The sequence below is a fragment of the Scyliorhinus canicula genome, chromosome 22 (assembly GCF_902713615.1).
Source record: "Scyliorhinus canicula chromosome 22, sScyCan1.1, whole genome shotgun sequence".
Taxonomy (NCBI): Eukaryota; Metazoa; Chordata; class Chondrichthyes; order Carcharhiniformes; family Scyliorhinidae; genus Scyliorhinus; species Scyliorhinus canicula.
Genome location: NC_052167.1, coordinates 28,798,941 through 28,822,990, shown reverse-complemented (window position 1 = coordinate 28,822,990; position 24,050 = coordinate 28,798,941). Strand labels below are relative to the sequence as shown.

General features: G+C 55.3%; 1 protein-coding gene across 1 annotated transcript in view; it reads right to left on the bottom strand.

Annotated features, from left to right (window-relative positions):
• The window catches only part of LOC119956245 (tolloid-like protein 2), a 191,057-nt gene that overhangs the window by 161,161 nt on the left and 5,846 nt on the right, over window positions 1–24,050 (bottom strand). The window contains exons 2-5 of the mRNA XM_038783279.1: window positions 6,194–6,334; window positions 3,459–3,576; window positions 2,434–2,612; window positions 356–461 (exon numbers count right to left, since the gene is read on the bottom strand). Coding sequence (XP_038639207.1) covers window positions 356–461; window positions 2,434–2,612; window positions 3,459–3,576; window positions 6,194–6,334 — 544 coding nt within the window. The remainder of the gene's footprint in view (window positions 1–355; window positions 462–2,433; window positions 2,613–3,458; window positions 3,577–6,193; window positions 6,335–24,050) is intronic.

Sequence of the window (24,050 nt, the reverse complement as noted above, 5' to 3'; positions counted from 1 at the left end):
CTGATGGAATGGGCAAGACAGGAGGGAGCCTTTCTGGAGCCCCTCATCGCAACGATGCTAACTTGGAATCATGGGTCACAGAAACTGGACACCTTGGGAATATTATTGCCTAGGCCTCCATCTCAAGTTGCCCCTTTAATGGGATTCAAACCCAAATCCTCAATCCAATTGACACAGGCCGAGAAGGTGAAATCTGGGAATCAGAGTGGAGGAGAGGAGGACAAGGAAAAGATGATCAAAGCAAGAATTCCCAGTGAGGGTCTCACTCCCATTTCAGCAGCACCGATCCGATAATCTCCAATTGCTGGCTACCATTGACAGGAAGAACAAACTCAACAAAACCTTGATAGCCAACCTGGAGAAGGTGTTTCTGGCATAATGCATGATACTGTCAAAGTCATACGTCTCTCCCAAAGAATTGACTTCCGCAGGCTCCATCTTCAGGAAGTTGTACTCCTGCCCTGTGATACAACAACAATCAGCGTTACCATGACACCGGGAGAGGCATCACTGTGTTTGACGGCTTGGCTATTGAACCTCACTTCCCAAAGGCACCACCTGCCAATATCTGATTGGCCAGCAGCAGGTTGACAACCTCAGCCGTTCTCAACCAGGGAGAAGTGAGCAAAGAAACTCGTCCAACTGCTCCAACCAATCAGAACTGGCAAACAACAAGGAACTAACCAATCAAATCGTTGCGATGATTTTGGGAAGCAGCCATTTTGCAAATTCACCAACCTTGCCCATTTATCAATGAAAATAATATGAAAAATGTATTTAAAATGTAATAAGTCAGGGTAAGATATTCATTCTTCCACATTGTGTGCTTTGTTCCGTGATGGGGGTCGGGTTTAGCTCAGTGGGCTGGACGGCTGGTTTGTGATGTGGAGCGAGGCCAGCAGCGTGGGTTCAATTCCCGTACCAGCTGAGGTTATTCATGAAGGCCCCGCCTTCTCAATCTCACCCCTCGCCTGAGGTGTAGTGACCCTCAGGTTAAACCACCACCTGTCAGCTCCCCCCTCAAAGAGGAAAGCAGCCTCTGGTCATCTGGGACTGTGGCGACTTTACTTACTGTGTCCAGCCCAGGCTTGATTCTAGCGTTGGGTGACTGTCTGTGCGGAGTCTGCACGTCCTCCCCGTGTGTGCGTGGGTTTCCTCCGGATGTTCCGGTTTCCTCCCACAGTCCAAAGATGTGCAGGTTGGGTGGATTGGCCATGATAAATTGCCCCTTAATGTCCAAGGTTAGGTGGGGTGAAGGGGACAGGGTGGGGTCTGGGCCTAGGTAGGGTTCTCTGTTGGAGAGTCAATGGGCCAAATGGCCTCCTTCTACACTGTAGAGCAGGGGTGGGCAAACTTTTCCGTGCAAGGGCCACATTCAGAAATTCACAATTCACAAAGGGCCGCATAGTATATTAAGTAAAATAATTACTTCACCCGGTTATGCTTCTGGGCGCCTCATATAGAACAGTACAGCACAGAACAGGCCCTTCGGCCCTCGACGTTGTGCCGAGCAATGATCACCCTACTCAAGTCAACGTATCCACCCTATACCAGTAAGTAACCCAACAGCCCCCCCCCCCCAGTAACCTTAAAAAAAAAATTAAAAAAAAAAAAAAAAAAATTTTTTAAAAAAAAATTTTTTTTTTTTTTTTTAAATGACTTGGTGGGCCGCAGAAATACCTTTGGCGGGCCGCATGCGGCCCGCGGGCCGTAGTTTGCCCACCCCTGCTGTAGAGATTCTATCATACAATACGACAGAAGGTGCTCAGACATTTTAAAATTCTCACTCCTATTTTCATACCCCCACTTCTCCCTGGCACTGTGACCTCTGCCAACAACAACCTGCAGTGACTTTAATAGAAGAACGCATCCCATTGCATCAGTGAGACACTGAACCACACCGGGTGACCAGAAGCATGGTCAATAGGGTAGTTTGTTCTGGATGTTTTGGAACATAGAACTGTACAGCACAGTACAGGCCCTTCGGCCCACGATGTTGTGCCGAACTAGTCTGAAACTAAGATCAAATGAAAATGAAAATGAAAATCGCTTATTGTCACGAGTAGGCTTCAATGAAGTTACTGTGAAAAGCCCCCTAGTCGCCACATTCCGGCGCCTGTCCGGGGAGGCTGGTACGGGAATTGAACCATGCTGCTGGCCTGCTTTCAAAGCCAGCGATTTAGCCCAGTGAGCTAAACCAGCCCCTGGTTTGGATCAACCTTAAATCAACCTACTCCCAATCATTCTAGTGCACTCCATGTACCTATCCAATAACCGCTTGAAAGTTCCTAAAGTGTCTGACTCCACTACCATGGATATCCATGGGAATCCCACTGGGATTCCCCGGAGTCTGGCCCAGCTGTGCTCCCCCCCCCCCACCGCCCCGTGCCTCCACACTGACGACACGGTCTCTGGGAGGATGAGGCTTCCTACCTGGCTGAATGTTTTCCCGGATGATGCTGACATGAGCGTCTCTGTCTGGCCTGGTGTGTTCGTGCCAGAACCCGATCACATGTCCCAACTCGTGAACCACAATCCCAAACTTATCGCAGTTTTTGCCGATGGAGATGGCCTGGGGACCGCCCCCTCGCCGACCGACATAGGAACAGCACCTGGAGACCAATCAGAGTACAGCTTCCGTCAGCACATGCTCAGTGTGTCTCCGTCCTCCCCAAAATATACTCTGCCCAAAATGGAAATCTGACCATTGGATGTGCTTTACAACCAACGCAATACTTCTGAAATGTGATTACAATTCTCATATAGGACATGTTCAAACCAATTGCCGCATAGGAAGATCCCACAGATAGCACAGGAGGGCGGGATGGTAGCACAGTGATTAGCACTGCAGCCCTCACAGCACCAGGGACCCGGATTTGATTCCCGGCTTGAGTCACTGTGCTGAGTTTGCACGTTCTCCCCGTGACTGCGTGCGTTTCCTCCGGGTGCTCCGGTTTCCTCCCACAGTCCAAAGATGTGCAGGTTAGGTGCATTGGCCATGATAAATTGCCCCCTAGCGTCCCCAGAAAAAGGTTAGGTGGGTGTTACTGGGTTACGGGGATAGGGTGGAGGTGTGGGCTTGGGTAGGGTGCTCTTTCCAGGAGCCGGTGCAGACTCAATGGGCCGAATGGCCTCCTTCTGCACTGTAAATTCTATGATTCGATGAGGGAAATGACCAAATCATCCAGGATTAAATATTGTCTGGGGCAATGGTGAGATTGCCTGCTCCGAGGCGACAATTGACAACAATTACGCTAAATGAATGGTCACCCTTATTCATACTAGCTTTTTTATTAGATGTTACTCAACGAATTTATGGGATTTGAACTCATCCTCAAGAGCGATCGCGTAGGTCTCTGGATTATTTGACATTACCGTTCCCTCGCTCTGTGGTATCGCAACAAAATAAGAATTGTGCTGCCGGTCGAAACCCAACCTTTCGATTCAAATACACTTACCCACATGGTCTGTACGTGAAAACGATGAAACTTTCCTCGCTGCTTCGCTCCACAAATGTCACACAGGTAAACTTCTCCCAGTGTCTCATTGCTTGTTTAAATATGGCTCTCTGGGTTCCTAAACCATTACAAACACAATGGTCATTGAGGCGGGCTGAGGGGGGAGCTGTCACATCCACAGCTTGCAGTAAAATCAGTGACAATCAATGCCGTTTTCCCGTTTTCCAGCCCTTCCCACGGGTACGGTCTTCCAGTCCCATCGATGCCGACCCCCTCGCTGTGAGTTTCCCAGTGGCAGAGGGTGCCAACAACAGGTCCCACCCACCGCCGGCCAATAGCAAGCCGCCTCCTACCTCCCCCCCCTCCCCCAGCCCCCCACCCGCCAGCCCCGGGTGGGGGAAGCAGGAACTCGCACCCAGTGAGCGGCACCTTCAGTTTCTGGTCAGGATGTGGCGGCTCCCCGTCTGCCCAGGCTATGTTGATGTGGATTGTTCTCACTGTTATACATTCCACTAAGATAGGGGTGTGGTGGCAATTCTGTAAACCTAGGGCAGCACGGTAGCACAGTGGTCAGCACTGCTACCTCACAGTGCCAGGGACCCGGGGTCCATTCCGTCCTCGAGTGACTGTCTGTGCGGAGTCTGCACTTTCTCTCCGTGTCTGCGTGGGTTTCCTCCGGATTCCTCCCACAGTCCAAGGATGTGCAGGTTAGGTGGATTGGCCATGCTAAATTGTCCCTTACATGGGATTACAGGATAGGGTCGGGGATTGGTCGGGTGCTCCTTCACGGGATCGATGTGGACTTGATGGGCCAAATGGCTTCCTTCTGCACTTTAGGGATTCTTTCATTCTATGAAAGCCGAGAAATGTCATTCAGGGCAGCACGATGGCACACTGGTTAGCACTACTGTCTCAGCGCCAGGGATCCGGGTCCCTTTGGGGTCCTCTTTCAGAGGATTGGGACAGACTTAATGGGCTGAATAGCCTCCTTTTGCACTGCAGGGATGTTATGTAATGGCTTGGCTGAAACCTCCCAAAAGAACAGCTTGTCATCGTGACTGAGCTTGGGAGTTTAGTGAGCTAGAGAATTTGAGGTAGTGAGAGAAGAGGGAAGCAATAAAGGACTGGCTGGTGAATAGTTTGCTCATTTGTCTTTCACATTCTGCAGTATTTGTGAGGGGAAATGATGGAATGGCCAAATCGAGAGTCCCCTGGTTATCTCGAAGCATGCAGAGGATGTGGCAGAAAAATAAAGCTTCTGATTCTTTGGGATCTCCAGTCCAGTTTAAAAATGATGCAGGAAAAACTTGCAGTTTTTCCATTTCCAATGGTGCAACTATGAGATTGCAACAGACTCGATCAGAAAGACTGTTAATCCTACTGGAGAAGGACTGTCACAAAGTGAACAGCACCTTAAATCCAACAGACAAGCAAAAACAGGCAGCAGGGATTTTGAAAGCTTTGAATGCACATTTTGAACCCTGAATGAATGTTACATATGAATGATATGTATTCAAAACCAGAGTTCAGAGTGTAATCAAGACCATTGAACGGTATGTCGTGGCAGTAATACATCTGGCAAAATCATGTGAATTTGGACAGGTAAATGATGATCTGATTCAAGATAGATTGGTTCTCGGCCTGAGGGACCCCTTGGTGAGTTCATGTCGGCTGAAAGACGAGAAACTGATGCTAAAGAAAGCAATAGAAGCGAGTCAAAATGTGGAAGCTCTGAAATGTCAGCCAGAGTGTTTGTATGGCAGGGCAGAGCAGGAGATACATGGATACATAGAAGATAGGAGCAGGAGGAGCCTTTTGGCCCTCTTATTGTAAAGCTGCCTCTACACTGTCCCCATCAAACACTCCCAGGACAGATACAGCACGGGGTTAGATACAGAGTAAAGCTCCCTATACACTGTCCCCATCAAACACTCCCAGGACAGGTACAGCACGGGGTTAGATACAGAGTAAAGCTCCCTCTACACTGTCCCCATCAAACACTCCCAGGACAGATACAGCACGGGGTTAGATACAGAGTAAAGCTCCCTCTACACTGTCCCCATCAAACTCTCCCAGGACAGATACAGCACGGGGTTAGATACAGAGTAAAGCTCTCTCTACACTGTCCCCATCAAACTCTCCCAGGACAGGCACAGCACGGGGTTAGATACAGAGTAACGCTCCCTCTACACTGTCCCCATCAAACACTGCCAGGACAGGTACAGCACGGGGTTAGATACAGAGTAAAGCTCCCTCTACACTGTCCCCATCAAACACTCCCAGGACAGGTACAGCACGGGGTTAGATACAGAGTAAAGCTCCCTCTACACTGTCCCCATCAAACACTCCCAGGACAGATACAGCACGGGGTTAGATACAGAGTAAAGCTCCCTCTACACTGTCCCCATCAAACACTCCCAGGACAGATACAGCACAGGGTTAGATACAGAGTAAAGCTTCCTCTACACTGTCCCCATCAAACACTCCCAGGACAGATACAGCACGGGGTTAGATACAGAGTAAAGCTCCCTCTACACTGTCCCCATCAAACACTCCCAGGACAGATACAGCACGGTGTTAGATACACAGTAAAGTTCCCTCTAGATCGTCCAATCAAACACAGCAGTGTTGCTTTGCTGGTTCTGATTAACGCTGTTATTTGTCTGTAACACTCACACCCGACTGTCCGACTGTGAAAATGGTGCAATAATAGGCTCTGTCGGCCTCACACTGACCAGTGAAGTTTCCTCCAATGACGTAGGGAATGATTCCCCCGGGCCAAATCCGTTCTGCCCGTGAGGTAGCGGCACGTCCCACTCTGCTCCGGGAAGGGGCTGTTTGATATCGCTGGTTCTTCCATCTCGTGTTGAGGTTGCCTGAAAGAACAGGAGAATCCCATTAATTCACAAAGCTTGTGTTTGTATTTGTATCTGGTACACAGCAGATGGAGGACGCATTATAGAACGCACGCCACTGGTTACGTGCGCCAGTGTGCATGAGAATTCATTTGTCCTATTTCAGCCTCAGGGCGTGTGGCTTCCTTAGTCTGTACCATCGAGCACATTCTGTAGTGGGTGGGGAGGTGAGGGAGGGTCCCCACTGTGACAATGTAGCAATTGGGGCAGCAGGGTAGCATGGTGGTTAGCATCAATGCTTCACAGCTCCAAGGTCCCAGGTTCGATTCCCGGCTGGGTCACTGTCTGTGTGGAGTCTGCACGTCCTCCCCTGTGTGCGTGGGTTTCCTCCGGGTGCTCCGGTTTCCTCCCACAGTCCAAAGATGTGCGGGTTAGGTGGATTGGCCATGCTAAATTGCCCGTAGTGTCCTTAAAAGTAAGGTTAAGGGGGGGTTGTTGGGTTACGGGTATAGGGTGGATACGTGGGTTTGAGTAGGGTGATCATTGCTCGGCACAACATCGAGGGCCGAAGGGCCTGTTCTGTGCTGTACTGTTCTATGTAATCCACCAACAGGCTGACATTGGGAGGCAGCTCAATCATCTTCCCATCAGGGTCCGGGGAGGCCGTACACTGGGCCAGTTTCGATCGGGAGTTAACGCAGGCCACCCCGAAACACAACACCAATATTGGCCAGATGATGGGTAAGTGTGTATTATATTTCTCCAGAGACCCGAGCTGCACATGTGGGCAGGAGAGTGGCATGTGCGCAGGGGTGTGATGTGTGGTCAGGAGCGTGACGTGTAGTCAGGAGCGTGACGTGTAGTCAGGAGCGTGACGGTGGGCAGGAACGTGACGGGTGGGCAGGAGCGTGACATGTAGGCAGGAGCGTGACGGGTGGGCAGGAACGTGACGGGTGGGCAGGAACGTGACGGGTGGGCAGGAGCGTGACGGGTGGGCAGGAGCGTGACGGGTGGGCAGGAACGTGACAGGTGGGCAGGAGCGTGACGGGTGGGCAGGAACGTGACGGGTGGGCAGGAGCGTGACGGGTGGGCAGGAGCGTGACGTGTTGGCAGGAGCGTGACGGGTGGGCAGGAACGTGACGTGTGGGCAGGAGCGTGACGGGTGGGCAGGAGCGTGACGGGTGGGCAGGAGCGTGACGTGTGGGCAGGAGCGTGACGTGTTGGCAGGAGCGTGACGTGTTGGCAGGAGCAAGACGTGTTGGCAGAAGCGTGACGGGTGGGCAGGAGCGTGACGGGTTGGCAGGAGCGTGACGTGTTGGCAGGAGCGTGACGGGTGGGCAGGAGCGTGACGGGTGGGCAGGAACGTGACGGGTGGGCAGAAGCGTGACGTGTTGGCAGGAGCGTGATGGGTGGGCAGGAGCGTGACGTGTAGTCAGGAGCGTGACGGGTGGGCAGGAACGTGACGTGTTGGCAGGAGCGTGACGGGTGGGCAGGAGCGTGACGGGTTGGCAGGAGCGTGACGTGTTGGCAGGAGCGTGACGGGTGGGCAGAAGCGTGACGGGTGGGCAGGAGCGTGACGGGTGGGCAGGAGCGTGACGGGTTGGCAGGAGCGTGACGGGTGGGCAGGAGCGTGACGGGTTGGCAGGAGCGTGACGTGTTGGCAGGAGCGTGACGGGTGGGCAGAAGCGTGACGGGTGGGCAGGAGCGTGACGGGTTGGCAGGAGCGTGACGGGTGGGCAGGAACGTGACGGGTGGGCAGAAGCGTGACGGGTGGGCAGGAGCGTGACGGGTGGGCAGAAGCGTGACGGGTGGGCAGCAGCGTGACGGGTGGGCAGGAGCGTGATGGGTGGGCAGGAGCGTGACGGGTGGGCAGGAGCGTGATGGGTGGGCAGGAGCGTGATGGGTGGGCAGGAGCGTGACGGGTGGGCAGGAGCGTGACAGGTGGGCAGGAGCGTGACGTGTGGGCAGGAGCGTGTCGGTGGGCAGGAGCGTGACGTGTTGGCAGAAGCGTGGTGGTGGGCAGGAGCGTGACGGGTGGGCAGAAGCGTGACGTGTTGGCAGAAGCGTGGTGGTGGGCAGGAGCGTGACGTGTTGGCAGAAGCGTGACGGGTGGGCAGGAGTGTGATGGTGGGCAGGAGCGTGACGGGTGGGCAGAAGCGTGACGTGTTGGCAGAAGCGTGGTGGTGGGCAGGAGCGTGACGTGTTGGCAGAAGCGTGACGGGTGGGCAGGAGTGTGACGGGTGGGCAGGAGCGTGATGGGTGGGCAGGAGTGTGACGGGTGGGCAGGAGTGTGACGGGTGAGCAGGAGCGTGATGGTGGGCAGGAGCGTGACGGGTGAGCAGCAGCGTGACGTGTTGGCAGAAGCGTGACGGGTGGGCAGGAGCGTGATGGGTGGGCAGGAGCGTGATGGGTTGGCAGAAGCGTGACAGTGGGCAGGAGCGTGACGGGTGAGCAGGAGCGTGATGGTGGGCAGGAGCGTGACGGGTGGGCAGAAGCGTGACGGGTGAGCAGGAGCGTGACGTGTGGGCAGGAGCGTGACGGGTTGGCAGAAGCGTGACGGGTGGGCAGCAGCGTGACGGGTGGGCAGAAGCGTGACGGGTGGGCAGCAGCGTGACGGGTGGGCAGGAGCGTGACGGGTGGGCAGGAGCGTGACGGGTGGGCAGGAGCGTGACGGGTGGGCAGAAGCGTGACGGGTGGGCAGGAGCGTGACGGGTGGGCAGGAGCGTGACGGGTGGGCAGGAGCGTGACGGGTGGGCAGGAGCGTGACGGGTGGGCAGCAGCGTGACGGGTGGGCAGGAACGTGACGGGTGGGCAGGAGCGTGACGTGTTGGCAGGAGCGTGTCGGTGGGCAGGAGCGTGACGGGTGGGCAGCAGCGTGATGGGTGGGCAGGAGCGTGACGGGTGGGCAGCAGCGTGACATGTTGGCAGGAGCGTGTCGGTGGGCAGGAGCGTGACGGGTGGGCAGCAGCGTGATGGGTGGGCAGGAGCGTGATGGGTGGGCAGGAGCGTGTCGGTGGGCAGGAGCGTGATGGGTGTGCAGCAGCGTGATGGGTGGGCAGCAGCGTGATGGGTGGGCAGGAGCGTGACGGGTGGGCAGCAGCGTGATGGGTGGGCAGGAGCGTGATGGGTGGGCAGCAGCGTGACGGGTGGGCAGGAGCGTGACGGGTGGGCAGGAGCGTGACGTGTGGGCAGGAGCGTGACGTGTGGGCAGGAGCGTGACGTGTTGGCAGGAGCGTGACGGGTGGGCAGGAGCGTGGTGGTGGGCAGGAGCGTGACGGGTGGGCAGGAGCGTGACGGGTGGGCAGGAGCGTGACGTGTGGGCAGGAGCGTGTCGGTGGGCAGGAGCGTGACGTGTTGGCAGAAGCGTGGTGGTGGGCAGGAGCGTGACGGGTGGGCAGAAGCGTGACATGTTGGCAGAAGCGTGGTGGTGGGCAGGAGTGTGACGGGTGGGCAGCAGCGTGACGTGTTGGCAGAAGCGTGATGGGTGGGCAGGAGCGTGATGGGTTGGCAGAAGCGTGACGGTGGGCAGGAGCGTGACGGGTGAGCAGGAGCGTGACGGGTGGGCAGGAGCGTGACGGGTGGGCAGGAGCGTGACGGGTGGGCAGGAGCGTGACGGGTTGGCAGGAGCGTGACGGGTGGGCAGGAGCGTGACGGTGGGCAGGAGCGTGACGGGTGGGCAGCAGCGTGACGGGTGGGCAGCAGCGTGACGGGTCGGCAGGAGCGTGACGTGTTGGCAGGAGCGTGTCGGTGGGCAGGAGCGTGACGGGTGGGCAGCAGCGTGACGTGTTGGCAGGAGCGTGTCGGTGGGCAGGAGCGTGACGGGTGGGCAGCAGCGTGATGGGTGGGCAGGAGCGTGATGGGTGGGCAGGAGCGTGACGGGTGGGCAGGAGCGTGACGGTGGGCAGGAGCGTGTCGGTGGGCAGGAGCGTGACGGGTGGGCAGGAGCGTGACGGGTGGGCAGGAGCGTGTCGGTGGGCAGGAGCGTGACGTGTTGGCAGAAGCGTGGTGGTGGGCAGGAGCGTGACGGGTGGGCAGGAGTGTGACGGGTGGGCAGCAGCGTGACGGGTGGGCAGAAGCGTGACGGGTGGGCAGGAGCGTGATGGGTGGGCAGCAGCGTGACGTGTTGGCAGAAGCGTGACGGGTGGGCAGGAGCGTGACGGGTGGGCAGGAGCGTGACGGGTGGGCAGCAGCGTGACGGGTGGGCAGGAGCGTGACGGGTGGGCAGGAACGTGACGGGTGGGCAGGAGCGTGACGGGTGGGCAGCAGCGTGACGGGTGGGCAGGAGCGTGACGTGTTGGCAGGAGCGTGTCGGTGGGCAGGAGCGTGACGGGTGGGCAGGAGCGTGATGGGTGGGCAGGAGCGTGTCGGTGGGCAGGAGCGTGATGGGTGGGCAGGAGCGTGACGGGTGGGCAGGAGCGTGACGGGTGGGCAGCAGCGTGATGGGTGGGCAGCAGCGTGATGGGTGGGCAGCAGCGTGATGGGTGGGCAGGAGCGTGACGGGTCGGCAGGAGCGTGATGGTGGGCAGGAGCGTGATGGTGGGCAGGAGCGTGATGGTGGGCAGAAGCGTGACGTGTGGGCAGGAGTGTGACGGGTGGGCAGCAGCGTGACGGGTGGGCAGGAGCGTGACGGGTGGGCAGGAGCGTGACGGGTGGGCAGGAGCGTGACGGGTGGGCAGAAGCGTGACGGGTGGGCAGGAGCGTGACGGGTGGGCAGGAGCGTGACGGGTGGGCAGGAGCGTGACGTGTAGTCAGGAGCGTGACGTGTAGTCAGGAGCGTGTCGGGTGGGCAGGAACGTGACGGTGGGCAGGAGCGTGACGGTGGGCAGCAGCGTGACGGGTGGGCAGGTGTGTGACGGGTGGGCAGGAGCGTGACGTGTGGGCAGCAGCGTGACGGGTCGGCAGGAATTTGACGGGTGGGCAGGAGCGTGACGTGTTGGCAGGAGCGTGACGGGTGGGCAGAAGCGTGACGGGTGGGCAGAAGCGTGACGGGTGGGTAGGAGCGTGACGGGTGGGCAGAAGCGTGACGGGTGGGCAGAAGCGTGACGGGTGGGCAGAAGCGTGACGGGTGGGCAGAAGCGTGACGGGTGGGCAGGAGCGTGACGGGTGGGCAGAAGCGTGACGGGTGGGCAGGAGCGTGACGGGTGGGTAGGAGCGTGACGGGTGGGCAGGAGTGTGACAGGTGAGCAGGAGCGTGACGGGTGGGCAGGAGCGTGATGTGTGGGCAGGAGCGTGACGGGTGGGCAGAAGCGTGACGGTGGGCAGGAGCGTGACGGGTGGGCAGAAGCATGACGGGTGGGCAGAAGCGTGACGGGTGGGCAGGAGCGTGACGGGTGGGCAGAAGCGTGACGGGTGGGCAGAAGCGTGACGGGTGGGCAGAAGCGTGCTTGTTTAAATGGGCCTGTATCTCCAGCTTGATTAAACAGGTCAGTAACTCAGTGTGGTGTAATGGGCCAGGGCTTAGAGAACCCCAAAGTGTATCATGGTGTTCACCTGACCCGCAAAGTTTACTAGATTGTGGTATGGGGAGCACACGGCCCACTCTACAGGTGCGGTACAGCAGAAATGGAAAAGTATTTTTTAAAGCAAAACAATGTTTATTCTATGAACTCACCTTTTTAAAACATACAGTGAACATCTGAGCAACCATCAATTCAAATACAACATCCAAAGACTACAACACTAAGTAATTCTTACTTTCCTTTTAACATCCATAAGACTTAAAACAAAACCTTTCAACAGAAGCACATCAGGTTAAAGTCACTACTGAGAGCAGTTATTAGTTTTAAATCACCAAAGGATCGATTTGCAATCTTTAGATTACAGAGAGAGACTCTAATACCCCTTCTGGCTGTGACTGCAGCTATCCAGCTCTGATACCAAAACTAAAACACACCCTGCAGCAAACAGCCTAAAACAAAAGTAAAAAGCCGACAGACAGCCCAGCTCAACCCACACTCTGACATCACTGCAGTAATAAACACCCATTTCTTAAAGGTACTCTCACTACACATATTTAAATCAATACCCATTTAGAACATAGAACAGTACAGCACAGAACAGGCCCTTCGGCCCTCGATGTTGTGCCGAGCAATGATCACCCGACTCAAACCCACGTATCCACCCTATACCCGTAACCCAACAACCCCCCCCCTTAACCTTACTTTTTAGGACACTACGGGCAATTTAGCATGGCCAATCCACCTAACCCGCACATCTTTGGACTGTGGGAGGAAACCGGAGCACCCGGAGGAAACCCACGCACACACGGGGAGGACGTGCAGACTCCGCACAGACAGTGACCCAGCCGGGAATCGAACCTGGGACCCTGGAGCTGTGAAGCATTTATGCTAACCACCATGCTACCGTGCTGCCCGTCTGTTCCTGAGCAGAGGGAGCTGAGATCTCTTGTGCCCTCCCCGCCCAGAGCCTTTGCAGTATCCAGTGCCTTCAGTCGTTTCTTGACATCACGTGGGGGTGAATTGAATTGGCTGAAGACTGACATCTGTGATGCTGGGGACCTCCGGAGGAGACCGAGATGGACCATTATTGCGAATGCCTCAGCCTTGTCTGATGTGCTGGGCTCCTCCATCATTGAGGGTGAGAATATTTGTGGAGTCTCCTCCTCCAGTGAGTTGTTTAATAGTCCACCACAATTCACAACTGGATGAGGCAGGACTACAGAGCTTAGATCTGATCTGTTGGTTATGGGATCGGTTAGCCCTGTCTATTATTTGCTGCTTATGCTGTTTGACACACAAGTCAACCTGTGTTGTAGCTTCACCAGGTTGGCACTTCATTTTTCGGTCTGTCTGGTGTTGCTCCTGGCATGCTCTGCTGCACTCGTCATTGAACCAGGGTTGATCCCCTAGCTGGGTGGTAAGGGTAGAGTGGGGGATATGCTGGGCCATGAAGTTACAGATTGTGGTTGAATACAATTCTGCTGCTGCTGATGGCCCACAGCGCCTCATGGTGCCCATTCTCCAGTTGCGAGATCTGCTCGAAGTCTATCCCATTCCGCACGGTGGCAGTGCCACACAAGGCAATGGAGGGTATCCTCAATGTGAAGACGGGACTTTGTCTCCACAAGGACTTTGTGGTGGTCACTCCTACAGATCCTATCATGGACAGATGCGCCAGTGATGGGTGGTTGTTGAGGATGAGGTCAAGTATGTTTTTCCTTCTTGTTGGTTCCATCACAACCTGATGTCGGCCCAGGCGAGCAGCGATGTCCTTTAGGACTCGGCCAACTCAATCAGTTGTACTGCCTCCCAAATCAGTCTTGGTGAGGGTCATTGAGGTCCCTCAGCCAGAGTACATTAGGACTGAGTTCAGGAGGAACTTCTTCACCCAAAGGGTTGTGAATCTATGGAATTCCTTGCCCAGTGAAGCAGTTGAGGCTCCCTCATTAAATGTTTTTCAGATAAAGATAGATAGTTTTTTGAAGAATAAAGGGATTAAGGGTTATGGTGTTCGGGCCGGAAAGTGGAGCTGAGTCCACAAAAGATCAGCCATGATCTCATTGAATGGCGGAGCAGGCTCGAGGGGTCAGATGGCCGACTCCTGCTCCTAGTTCTTATGTTCTTATGGTACATTCTGTGCCCTTGCCGCCCTCGAGCTTCCTCCATCTTGGAACCCCAGCTCGATGAGTCAGTCTCCTGTTGGTGAGTAGATGGATTGTCTCTTGTTCCAGTGGATCAGGAGTTTGTTTGCTCTTTGCAGACAGGCCTGGGGGGGGGGGGGGTAATAACTGAGCGTTTATCCAAAATTAATACTTTTCAGCACACAGACTAACGTTTTCTTTGTGAGAGGATTAAATGTTGACGGATCAGCCAGTTTTCTTGTAAACAATAATTGGAGTCTGGAGAATTTTCTGTTCCTGAGGAATACCAAAAGTAATTGATATTTCACTGCAAATGATAAACACAAATTATTTGGGTGTGTCTTCTCCAGACAACAGGCAGGATGACAGGGTTACACCGGATTCGTGACGCTACAGAGGAATATGGAGTTGGTGCTGATTTCTGGGATTAGGTCGGTAACTTGGGGCGTTTTTCACGGATGGGAGCAGACACGATGGGCTTCAGGCCTCTGCTGCACTCTGTGTGTCTCTGGTTCTCTCCATAGATATGCAGTGCCTTAGAGCCGGGTGTTCGAACGCTCAGCGTCGGATATTCATGACACAGAGACAGAGGGAAGCTGTCTGTGTTGGGCAGTCTTTAGAATTTACAGTGCAGAAGGAGGCCATTCAGCCCATCGAGTCTGCACCGGCCCCCGGAAAGAGCACCCCATCCTATCCCTGTAACCCAGTAACCCCACCTAACCTCTTTTGGACACTAAGGGCAATTTATCATGGCCAACCACTTAATCCGCACATCTTTGGACTGTGGGAGGAAACCGGAGCACTCGGAGGAAGCCCATGCAGTCACGGGGAGAACGTGAAAACTCCGCACAGACAGTGACCCAAGCCGGGAATCGAACCTGGGACCCTGGAGCTGTGAAGAAAGTGCTAATCACTGTGTTACCGTGCTGCCCCAGTCCTGTTCTATCAGTGTCCGGCCAGACTGTGTATCGAGGCTGACACTGCCAGGTACGCAGAATCAGTGGCCGTGCCTCAGACGGACAAATTGTTCCCTGGTTCGGAGAGTTGGAAATTATTTAATCAGAGGCTCACGGAGATGTTCAACAGAGAGGTTGGCAATTAGGCCCATTGTGTTCAAACTGGCCAACAAGTTAGCTATCTGGCCCAATCTCACTTTTCAGCTCTTGATCTAGAGGGGCTGGTTTAGCTCACTGAGCTAAATCGCTGGCGTTTAAAGCAGACCGAGCAGGCCAGCAACATGGTTCGATTCCCGTACCAGACTCCCCAAACAGGCGCCGGAATGTGGCGACTAGGGGCTTTTCACAGTAACTTCATTGAAGCCTACTCGTGACAATAAGCGATTTTCATTTTCATTTTTCATTTCAGAGGCTGCAGTTCCAGAGGTTGTCGGTTGAGGTCTCTGGGTGTGTATTCAATGGAGTTTAGAAGGATGAGGGGGGACCTTATTGAAACTTACAGGGTACTGCGAGGCCTGGATAGAGTGGACGTGGAGAGGATGTTCCCAGTTGTAGGAAAAACTAGAACCAGAGGTCACCATCTCAGACTAAAGGGACGATCCTTTAAAACAGAGGTGAGGAGGAATTTCTTCAGCCAGAGGGGTGGTGAATCTGTGGAACTCTTTGCCGCAGAAGGCTGTGGAGGCCAAATCACTGAGTGTCTTTAAGACAGAGATAGATAGGTTCTTGATTAATAAAGGGATCGGGGTTATGGAGAGAAGGCAGGGGTTGGCGGCAGAGTGGTTAGCACTGCTGCCTCACAGCGCCAGAGACTCGGGTTCAACTCCGGCCTTGGGCGACACTGTGGCGTCTGCACGTTCACCCTGTGTGTGCGTGGGTTTCCTCCGGATGCTCCGGTTTCCTCCCACAGTCCAAAGACATGCAGGTTAAGTGGATTGGCCATGATAAATTGCCCTTAGTGTTGAGTGGTTAGGTGGGGTTACGGGTATAGGGTGGGGGTGTGGGCATAGATTGGTTGTTCTTTCGGAGGATTGGTGCAGACTTCATGGGCCGAATGGCCTCCTTCTGCATTGTAGGGATTCCATGGTCTCAGCTCATTGGCTACTGAAACCCTCGGGCGAGATTCTCCGGACTCACGACGGGTCGGAGAATAGCGGGCGTCGGAAATTTTTACGGCGACGCTGTTCCGACGCCCTCCCGCTATTCTCCGAACCCCGCAAATTGTCGGAGTCGCGTTTCCCGACAAACGCCTCCTTCCCGCCCCTGACACGACCAGAATCGCCACTGAGAGCCCCCCCCCCCCGCTATTCACCGGCCCGGATGGGCCGAAGTTCCGACGTCATGGCGCCCTGTTTGGACGTCGTGAAACACACCTGCTTTTTAAATTCGTCAACCAGTCGGCCTGGCTGACGACAGCTTGGAGGAGGTCAGGGCACCACTCAGCGCACCGCTCAGCGCACCGCTCGAGTCTGGCCACAACGGGGAAGGCATCCCCGGGAACGGGAGATGGTCCAGAACGGGGGCAGTGGGGGGGAGACGGGGGAGGCAGTGGGGGAGACGGGGAGGCAGTGGGGGCGACGGGGTAGGCAGTGGGGGAGACGGGGGAGGCAGTGGGGGAGACGGAGGTGGCAGTGGGGGAGACGGAGGGGGCAGTGGGGGAGACGGAGGGGGCAGTGGGGGAGACGGAGGTGGCAGTGGGGGAGACGGAGGGGGCAGTGGGGGAGACGGAGGGGGCAGTGGGGGAGACGGAGGTGGCAGTGGGGGAGACGGAGGGGGCAGTGGGGGAGACGGAGGGGGCAGTGGGGGAAGACGGGGGAGGCAGTGGGGGAGACGGAGGGGGCAGTGGGGGAGACGGAGGGGGCAGTGGGGGAGACGGAGGGGGCAGTGGGGGGCGACGGAGGGGGGGGTTAGGTAGAGAGTGAGCCGTCCAACCCCGTAACAAAATGTCTGCCAGCATGCCATGGTGTGCCGGTGACGAGGACACGGCCGCTGGTTCCCCTGTGGCTTCCGGCCACAGGCCACTGACGCACCCGTGAGGAGGCCATAGTTTACTGGCCGTTGGATGCAGAAAGTGACCAGGGGTTAGGCTGACCGCGTGTCAGCAGCGCGACCAGGCCACCGGGACACACTGGTATCCCATGGCTGGCGGCTGCCGAGGTGTCGACTAACCTCCGTCTAACATGTCCCGTTTCTCTGCCCCCCACCACCCTTCTGTAGGTTAGCACGATGCATGGGAACAGAACGGCTATGTTCTGCGCAGTGGTTGGGGCCGCTCTACTGGATTTGGAGAAGCAGCAGCATCCACACCCACAACCCGCAGTGGCTGCAGGGCCAGCTGCAGCAGCAGAGGGAAGGGCCGAGGATTTGCCAGTCGTCGAGCAGCATGGGGGGGGGGGGGGAGGAGGAGGAGGAGGAGGAGGAGGAGGAGGAGGAGGAGGACGCTGGCGGAGTGGCGGGCGCAGCACGCAGACACGACCCAGGTGCTGGTGATGTCCAGGAGGCGGCACGACAGACCCGGCGAGGACGGCGGGCACGCGACGCCTTGGTGGCAGCACGGTTCACGCATCGCATGTGACGTCCCCGCTGAACACCAAACCACCACCTGCATCGCTAGTCATGCAGAGGGTCACCACACAACTGCCACCACCACAGCCCCCCCCCCCCCCCCCCTCAGTGTACACTGCTCCACTTCGACATGACGCTTATCACTGGGTCCAGACCGAATGGCACAACATTGATGGCTGTGTCAGCGGGTGTGATCAGTGCCATGTGGAATGATGACAGCCCGCTCTGCGAAGAGCTGTGAGCTCAGAATCGTTAGAGAGAGTCTGACCCATGGCAATAGCTGAACCATCCACCTTGGTGGCCGCTGAGTTCGTCACTGACACTCCATCACGTGCCCGCGTGGGCTAGCTGTGGGAGGGGGGTAGGGGCAGGGACTGCACACCCGGCACCGAGGTTTCACCACCCGTCACCCCCAGCGACACTCGGTCACCATCACGATTCCTGTGGCTGTGGAACAATCACACGGTATTACAAGTAAGGTGGAACAGTGCGTTTAATATTAACAATTATTTACAGGTGCCCTAGCCCCTACAACTAAACTGTGCCCTTCACCCGTGCCAACTTACTCAGTGTCTATCTTAGTTGCCTTACGGGCCCTACCACTACGTCTAAGTGACTCCCCAGATGATACAGCAGGAGTGGAGGAGGATTGCTGCGAATCGCCCCCCTCGACTCGTTTCTCCTTGGCCAAGCGTTTCCTGGGGCGACCCGGCCTTGATGGGCCAGGCTGCTCTGCGGGCGTCTCGGGTGACATTGTGCCACCCTGCTCTGCCTGCTGCCCACCCGATGCACCAGGGATGGGACGGGGGGAGGCCGAGAATTCCGGGACGTCCCGTGATGGAGTTAATGGGACGGGCCCCGAAACCTCCTCCTCCCTCGGGGAGCCCGGTGGCCCCCGGGCCTCACTTTGGGACAGAGGTGCGAGCGGGGAGGTGCCCCATCGTGCCACCGACACCTGGCGCTGCCAGTCCTGGAGGCCTGCAACGGTATCCACCAGGATCCGAAGGTTTGCAGAGACGGAGTCCAGGGAGTTAGACATTCCCGCCAGGGACTGTGCGATCTCAACCTGAGTGTGCACGACGCCATCCAGCACATGTGTCAGGCGGTTGATGCTCTCGGCGACTGACTGCTGGGACTGGCCATGGCCCGCAGGGCGCCGGCAATGTCGGTTTGGCTCTGGCACATTGCTGCCTGTGAGAGGGCAACCCTGTCCAGGGCCGAGGATGACGCGTGCACATTAACCCCAACGTCTTGCATAACCTGACCCATTGCCTCCACCGCGGATGCCACCCGTGCGGTGTCGGACTGGGTCTCTGCCATGAGCGGCACCACTCCCTGCTCTTGGATGCGGTTCGACTCCTCTAACAGCGTCTGCAGAGTCTGGAAGGAAGCCCTCATCCCGTCATTGTTTCCCTGGGTTTCCTGAGGCATCGGCTGTGCGGGTGGGTTGAGAAACTCCAGGAACTCCGAAAACGTCTGGGAGCCAGCTGCATCCTGGGCCTGGTCTGGCCTCCGCGAGTCCGGGCCCTCTGTTGCTCCGACCTCCACCTGCTGTACCTGCTCATCTGTGATGTGCCAACCAGACTGTGCCCCAGGAGACTCATCACTAAATAGGCCCGCCGGGGTGTGTATCTCTGGGATGATGGATGTGGTGGGAGAAAGCAGTGCCGCAAGCCCGACGCTCTCAATGGTTAGGTCCTCGTCCAGGGTGTGGGGCTGCTCAGCGACAGGAGGGTTGTCCCTGGCCATTTCTGGTGGTGGTGGTGGACTTCGAACCCTCTGTGCGTCCTGGTCCGCAGATTGGGTTGGGGCAGATAGGGCTGCCCGCTGATCGGGCACCCTCTGTTGTGAGGCCCCGGGTGAGGTGGCGGCAGATTCCTGTCTCCGTCTGCAGCCAGACGGCCCTGGTCGTTCGGCATCACGTCCTAGGGAAGAGAATGAGACGGGTTATTTCGATTTGCTCGGCAGGCCGCTGGACGGTCCCAGTGGGCAGGGTGTGTGAAGGGACAGAGGATGGGGAGGTGTCCCAGTGGGCAGGGTGTGTGAAGGGACAGAGGATGGGGAGGTGTCCCAGTGGGCAGGGTGTGTGAAGGGGCAGAGGATGGGGGGGGGGGGAGGGGTGTTTGTCAGGGAGGGTTGTCTCACTTGCTGCAGTTCCGCCAACCTCGCATTGCGCGATATCGCGGGTGGCAGACCCCCCAACAAGGTCCAGTGCCCTCTGTTCAAAGGTGCTGAGGGGGTGCATGTTGGGCGAACCCCCTCCAGTCTTGTGCCGCTCACGGTGGTTATGAGCGGCCTTGGCCTGTTGGGGGAGGGAACATAGGTAGATCATTACCAAACGGTAGGTATCAGAAGTCCGTTCTGATACTGGCACAGTTTGGGGGGGGCAAGTTGTCATCAGATGATTGCATCTCTCCTCGGGGCCAGAGCGCTGGGTCTGTGACAACTTTGTGAACCACCCTCAAATAACTCTGCCCCAATCCCTCTCCCCCCCCCCGGGCAGTTAAGGGGGAGGGATGGTTGTGACTAGGGGGCACCCTCATGGCACTTACCCTGGCAGACCTGGTGAGGTCGTGTAGCTTCTTCCGACATTGCTCTGCTGAGCGAGGGGTCTGCCCCACAGCACTGACGGCAGCAGCCACGTCACGCCAGGCCTGGCGTACCGTGCTGGCAGGTTGGCGATGCCCTCTCCGCGGGCGGATGATGCCCCTCCTCTGCTCCACGGCATCGAGCAGCGCCTCGACGTCTGCATCAATAAAGCGAGGAGCAGCTCGCCTAGGCTCCGACATCCTGCCCGACAGATTCTGTGGTCGCCCGCGCCTTTTTACGGCGTCGGGCGGCGTCACATGGGCGGGTTCGTGTCGTCGTCGCGTTCCGTCGTCATCACGCACGTAATTGACGCGGCCGCGCTGCTAGCCCATTTCCAGGAAGTGAATCGGTCGGGAAATGAAGCCTTTGCGACCGTCGTAAAACGGTCCCGATTTTTACGACCGTTTGCCGACTTTCCGCGGGTGCGGAGAATTTCGCCCCTCATCTTTCATTAATTTCAGACTAAACCATTCCTCTGGGCTGCTCTCCCACATTCCACCCTCCAAACATTTGAGTCCATCCAAAACTCAATGCTCACGGACTTACACAGGTTTCAGATTAAACAATGCCTCAATTTTAGATTTCGCCAATTTTCAAATTCCTCCATGGCCTCTCCCCTCCCTATCTCTCCTCCAGCCCGACAACAAAGAACAAAGAAAAATACAGCACAGAACAGGCCCTTCGGCCCATGATGTTGTGCTGAACTTTTGTCCTAGATTAAGAACAAATTAATCTACACCCCACCATTCTACCATAATCCATGTACCTGTCCAATAGCCGCTTGAAGGTCCCTAACGTTTATGACTCAACTACTTCCACAGGCAGTGCATTCCATGCCCCCACTACTCTCTGGGTAAAGAACCTACCTCTGACATCCCCCCTATATCTTCCACCATTCATCTTAAATTTATGTCCCCTTGTAATGGTTTGTTCCACCCGGGGGAAAAGTCTCTGTCGACTCTACCTATTCCCCTGATCATCTTATAAACCTCTATCAAGTCGTCCCTCATCCTTCTCCGTTCTAATGAGAAAAGGCCTAGCACCCTCAACCTTTCCTCGTATGACCTACTCTCCATTCCAGGCAACATCCTGGTAAATGTCCTTTGCACCTTTTCCAAAGCTTCCACATCCTTCCTAAAATGAGGCGACCAGAACTGCACACAGTACTCCAAATATGGCCTGACCAAGGTTTTGTACAGCTGCATCATCACCTCACGGCTCTTAAATTCAATCCCTCTGCTGATGAATGCTAGCACACCATGGGCCTTCTTCACAGCTCTATCCACTTGAGTGGCAACTTTCAAAGATCTATGACCATAGACTTCAAGATCTCTCTGCTCCTCCACATTGCCAAGAACCCTACTGTTAACCCTGTATTCCGCATTCATATTTGTCCTTCCAAAATGGACAACCTCACACTTTTCAGGGTTAAACTCCAACTGCCACTTCTCAGCCAGCTCTGCATCCTATCTATGTCTCTTTGAAGCCGACAACAGCCCTCCTCACTATCCACAACTCCATCAATCTTTGTATCGTCTGCAAATTGACTGACCCACCCTTCAACTCCCTCATCCAAGTCATTAATGAAAATCACAAAAAGCAGAGGACCCAGAACTGATCCCTGCGGTACGCCACTGGTAACTGGGCTCCAAGCTGAATACTTGCCATCCACCACCACTCTCTGACTTCTATCGGTTAGTCAGTTTGTTATCCAACTGGCCAAATTTCCCACTATCCCATGCCTCCTTACTTTCTGCATAAGCCTACCATGGGGAACCTTATCAAATGCCTTACTAAAATCCATGTACACTACATCCACTGCATTACCTTCATCCACATGCTTGGTCACCTCCTCAAAGAAGTCAATAAGACTTGTGAGGCAAGACCTAGCCCTCACAAATCCGTGCTGACTATCCCTAATCCAGCAGTGTCTTTCCAGATGCTCAGAAATCCTATCCCTCAGTACCCTTTCCATTACTTTGCCTACCACCGAAGTAAGACTAACCGGCCTGTAATTCCCAGGGTTATCCCGATTCCCTTTTTTGAACAGGGGCACGACATTCGCCACTCTCCAATCCCCTGGTACCACCCTGTTGACAGTGAGGACGAAAAGATCATTGCCAACGGCTCTGCAATTTCATTTCTTGCTTCCCATAGAATCCTTGGATATATCCCGTCAGGCCCGGGGGACTTGTCTATCCTCAAGTTTTTCAAAATGCCCAACACATCTTCCTTCCTAACAAGTATCTCCTCGAGCTTATCAGTCTGTTTCACACTGTCCTCTCTAACAATATGGCCCCTCTCGTTTGTAAATACTGAAGAAAAGTACTCGTTCAAGACCTCTCCTATCTCTTCTGACTCAATACACAATCTCCCGTTACTGTCCTTGATTGGACCTACCTCGCTCCAGTCATTCTCATATTTCTCACATATGTGTAAAAGGCCTTGGGGTTTTCCTTGATCCTACCCACCAAAGATTTTTCATTACCTCTCTTCGCTCCCCTAATCCCTTTCTTCAGTTCCCTCCTGGCTATCTTGTATCCCTCCAGCGCCCTGTCTGAACCTTGTTTCCTCAGCCTTACATAAGTCTCCTTCTTCCTCTTAACAAGACATTCAACCTCTCTTGTCAACCATGGTTCCCTCACTCGACCATCTCCTCCCTGCCTGACAGGAACATACATATCAAGGACACGTAGGATCTGTTCCTTGAACAAGTTCCATATTTCAATTGTGTCCTTCCCTGACAGCCTATGTTCCCAACTTATGCACTTCAGTTCTTGTCTGACAGCATCGTATTTACCCTTCCCCCAATTGTAAACCTTACCTTGTTGCACGCACCTATCCCTCTCCATTACTAAAGTGAATGTCACAGAATTGTGGTCACTATCTCCAAAATGCTCCCCCACTAACAAATCTATCACCTGCCCTGGTTCATTACCAAGTACCAAATCCAATATGGCCTCCCCTCTGGTCGGACAATCTACATACTGTGTTAGAAAAGCTTCCTGGACACACTGCACAAAGACCACCCCATCCAAAATTCTTTAATCTAAAGAGTTTCCACTCTACAAAATTATGAGGGGCATAGACAGAATGGATAGTCAGAGGCTTTTCCCCAGGGTAGAGGGGTCAATTACCAGGTGGCATAGGTTTAAGGTGAGAGGGGCAAAGTTTAGAGGAGATGTGCGAGGGAAGTTTTTTTACACAGAGGGTAGTGGGTGCCTGGAACCCGCTGGCGGAGGAGGTGGTAGAAGCAGGGACGAGAATGACATTTAAGGGACGTCTTGATAAATACATGAATAGGATAGAAATAGATGGACCTCGGAAGTGTAGAAGGTTTTAGGAGTGTACTTGCAGGCACGGAGATGGGTTGAAGTGTGTATACTTCAACACAAGAAGCATCAGGAATAAGGTGGGTGAACTTAAGGCATGGATCGGTACTTGGGACTACGATGTGGTGGCCATCACGGAAACTTGGATAGAAGAGGGCAGAAATGGTTGTTGGAGGTCCCTGGTTATAGATCCTCCTCTTTTTCCAAGTTTCTGTGATTTTCTGTGGGTCAGTCAGAGTTTTACAGCACAGAGAGAGGCCCTTCAACCCATTGTATCTGTGCTGGCCATCAAACACCTATCTATTCTAATCCCATTTTTCTACACTTGCTCCATACCTTGCAAACTACGGCATTTTAAATGCTTATCTAAATGCTTCTTACTGAGGGTTCCCGCCTCCACCACCCTTTCAGGCAGTGAGTTCCAAACTCCCGCCGCCCTCTGGGTGAAGGGTTTTCCTCAAATCCCCTCCTGCCCCTTACCTTAAATCTCCGCCCCCTGGTTATTGACCCCTCCACTGAGGGAAAAAAACTTCTTCCTATCTACTCTATCTGTGCCCCTCATAATTTTGAACACCTCAATCAGCCTCCCCCCTTCTCTGCTCCAGGGCAAACAACACCAGCCTAACCAGCCTAACCAGCCTAACCAGCCTAACCAGCCTAACCAACCTAACCAGCCTAACCAACCTAACCAACCT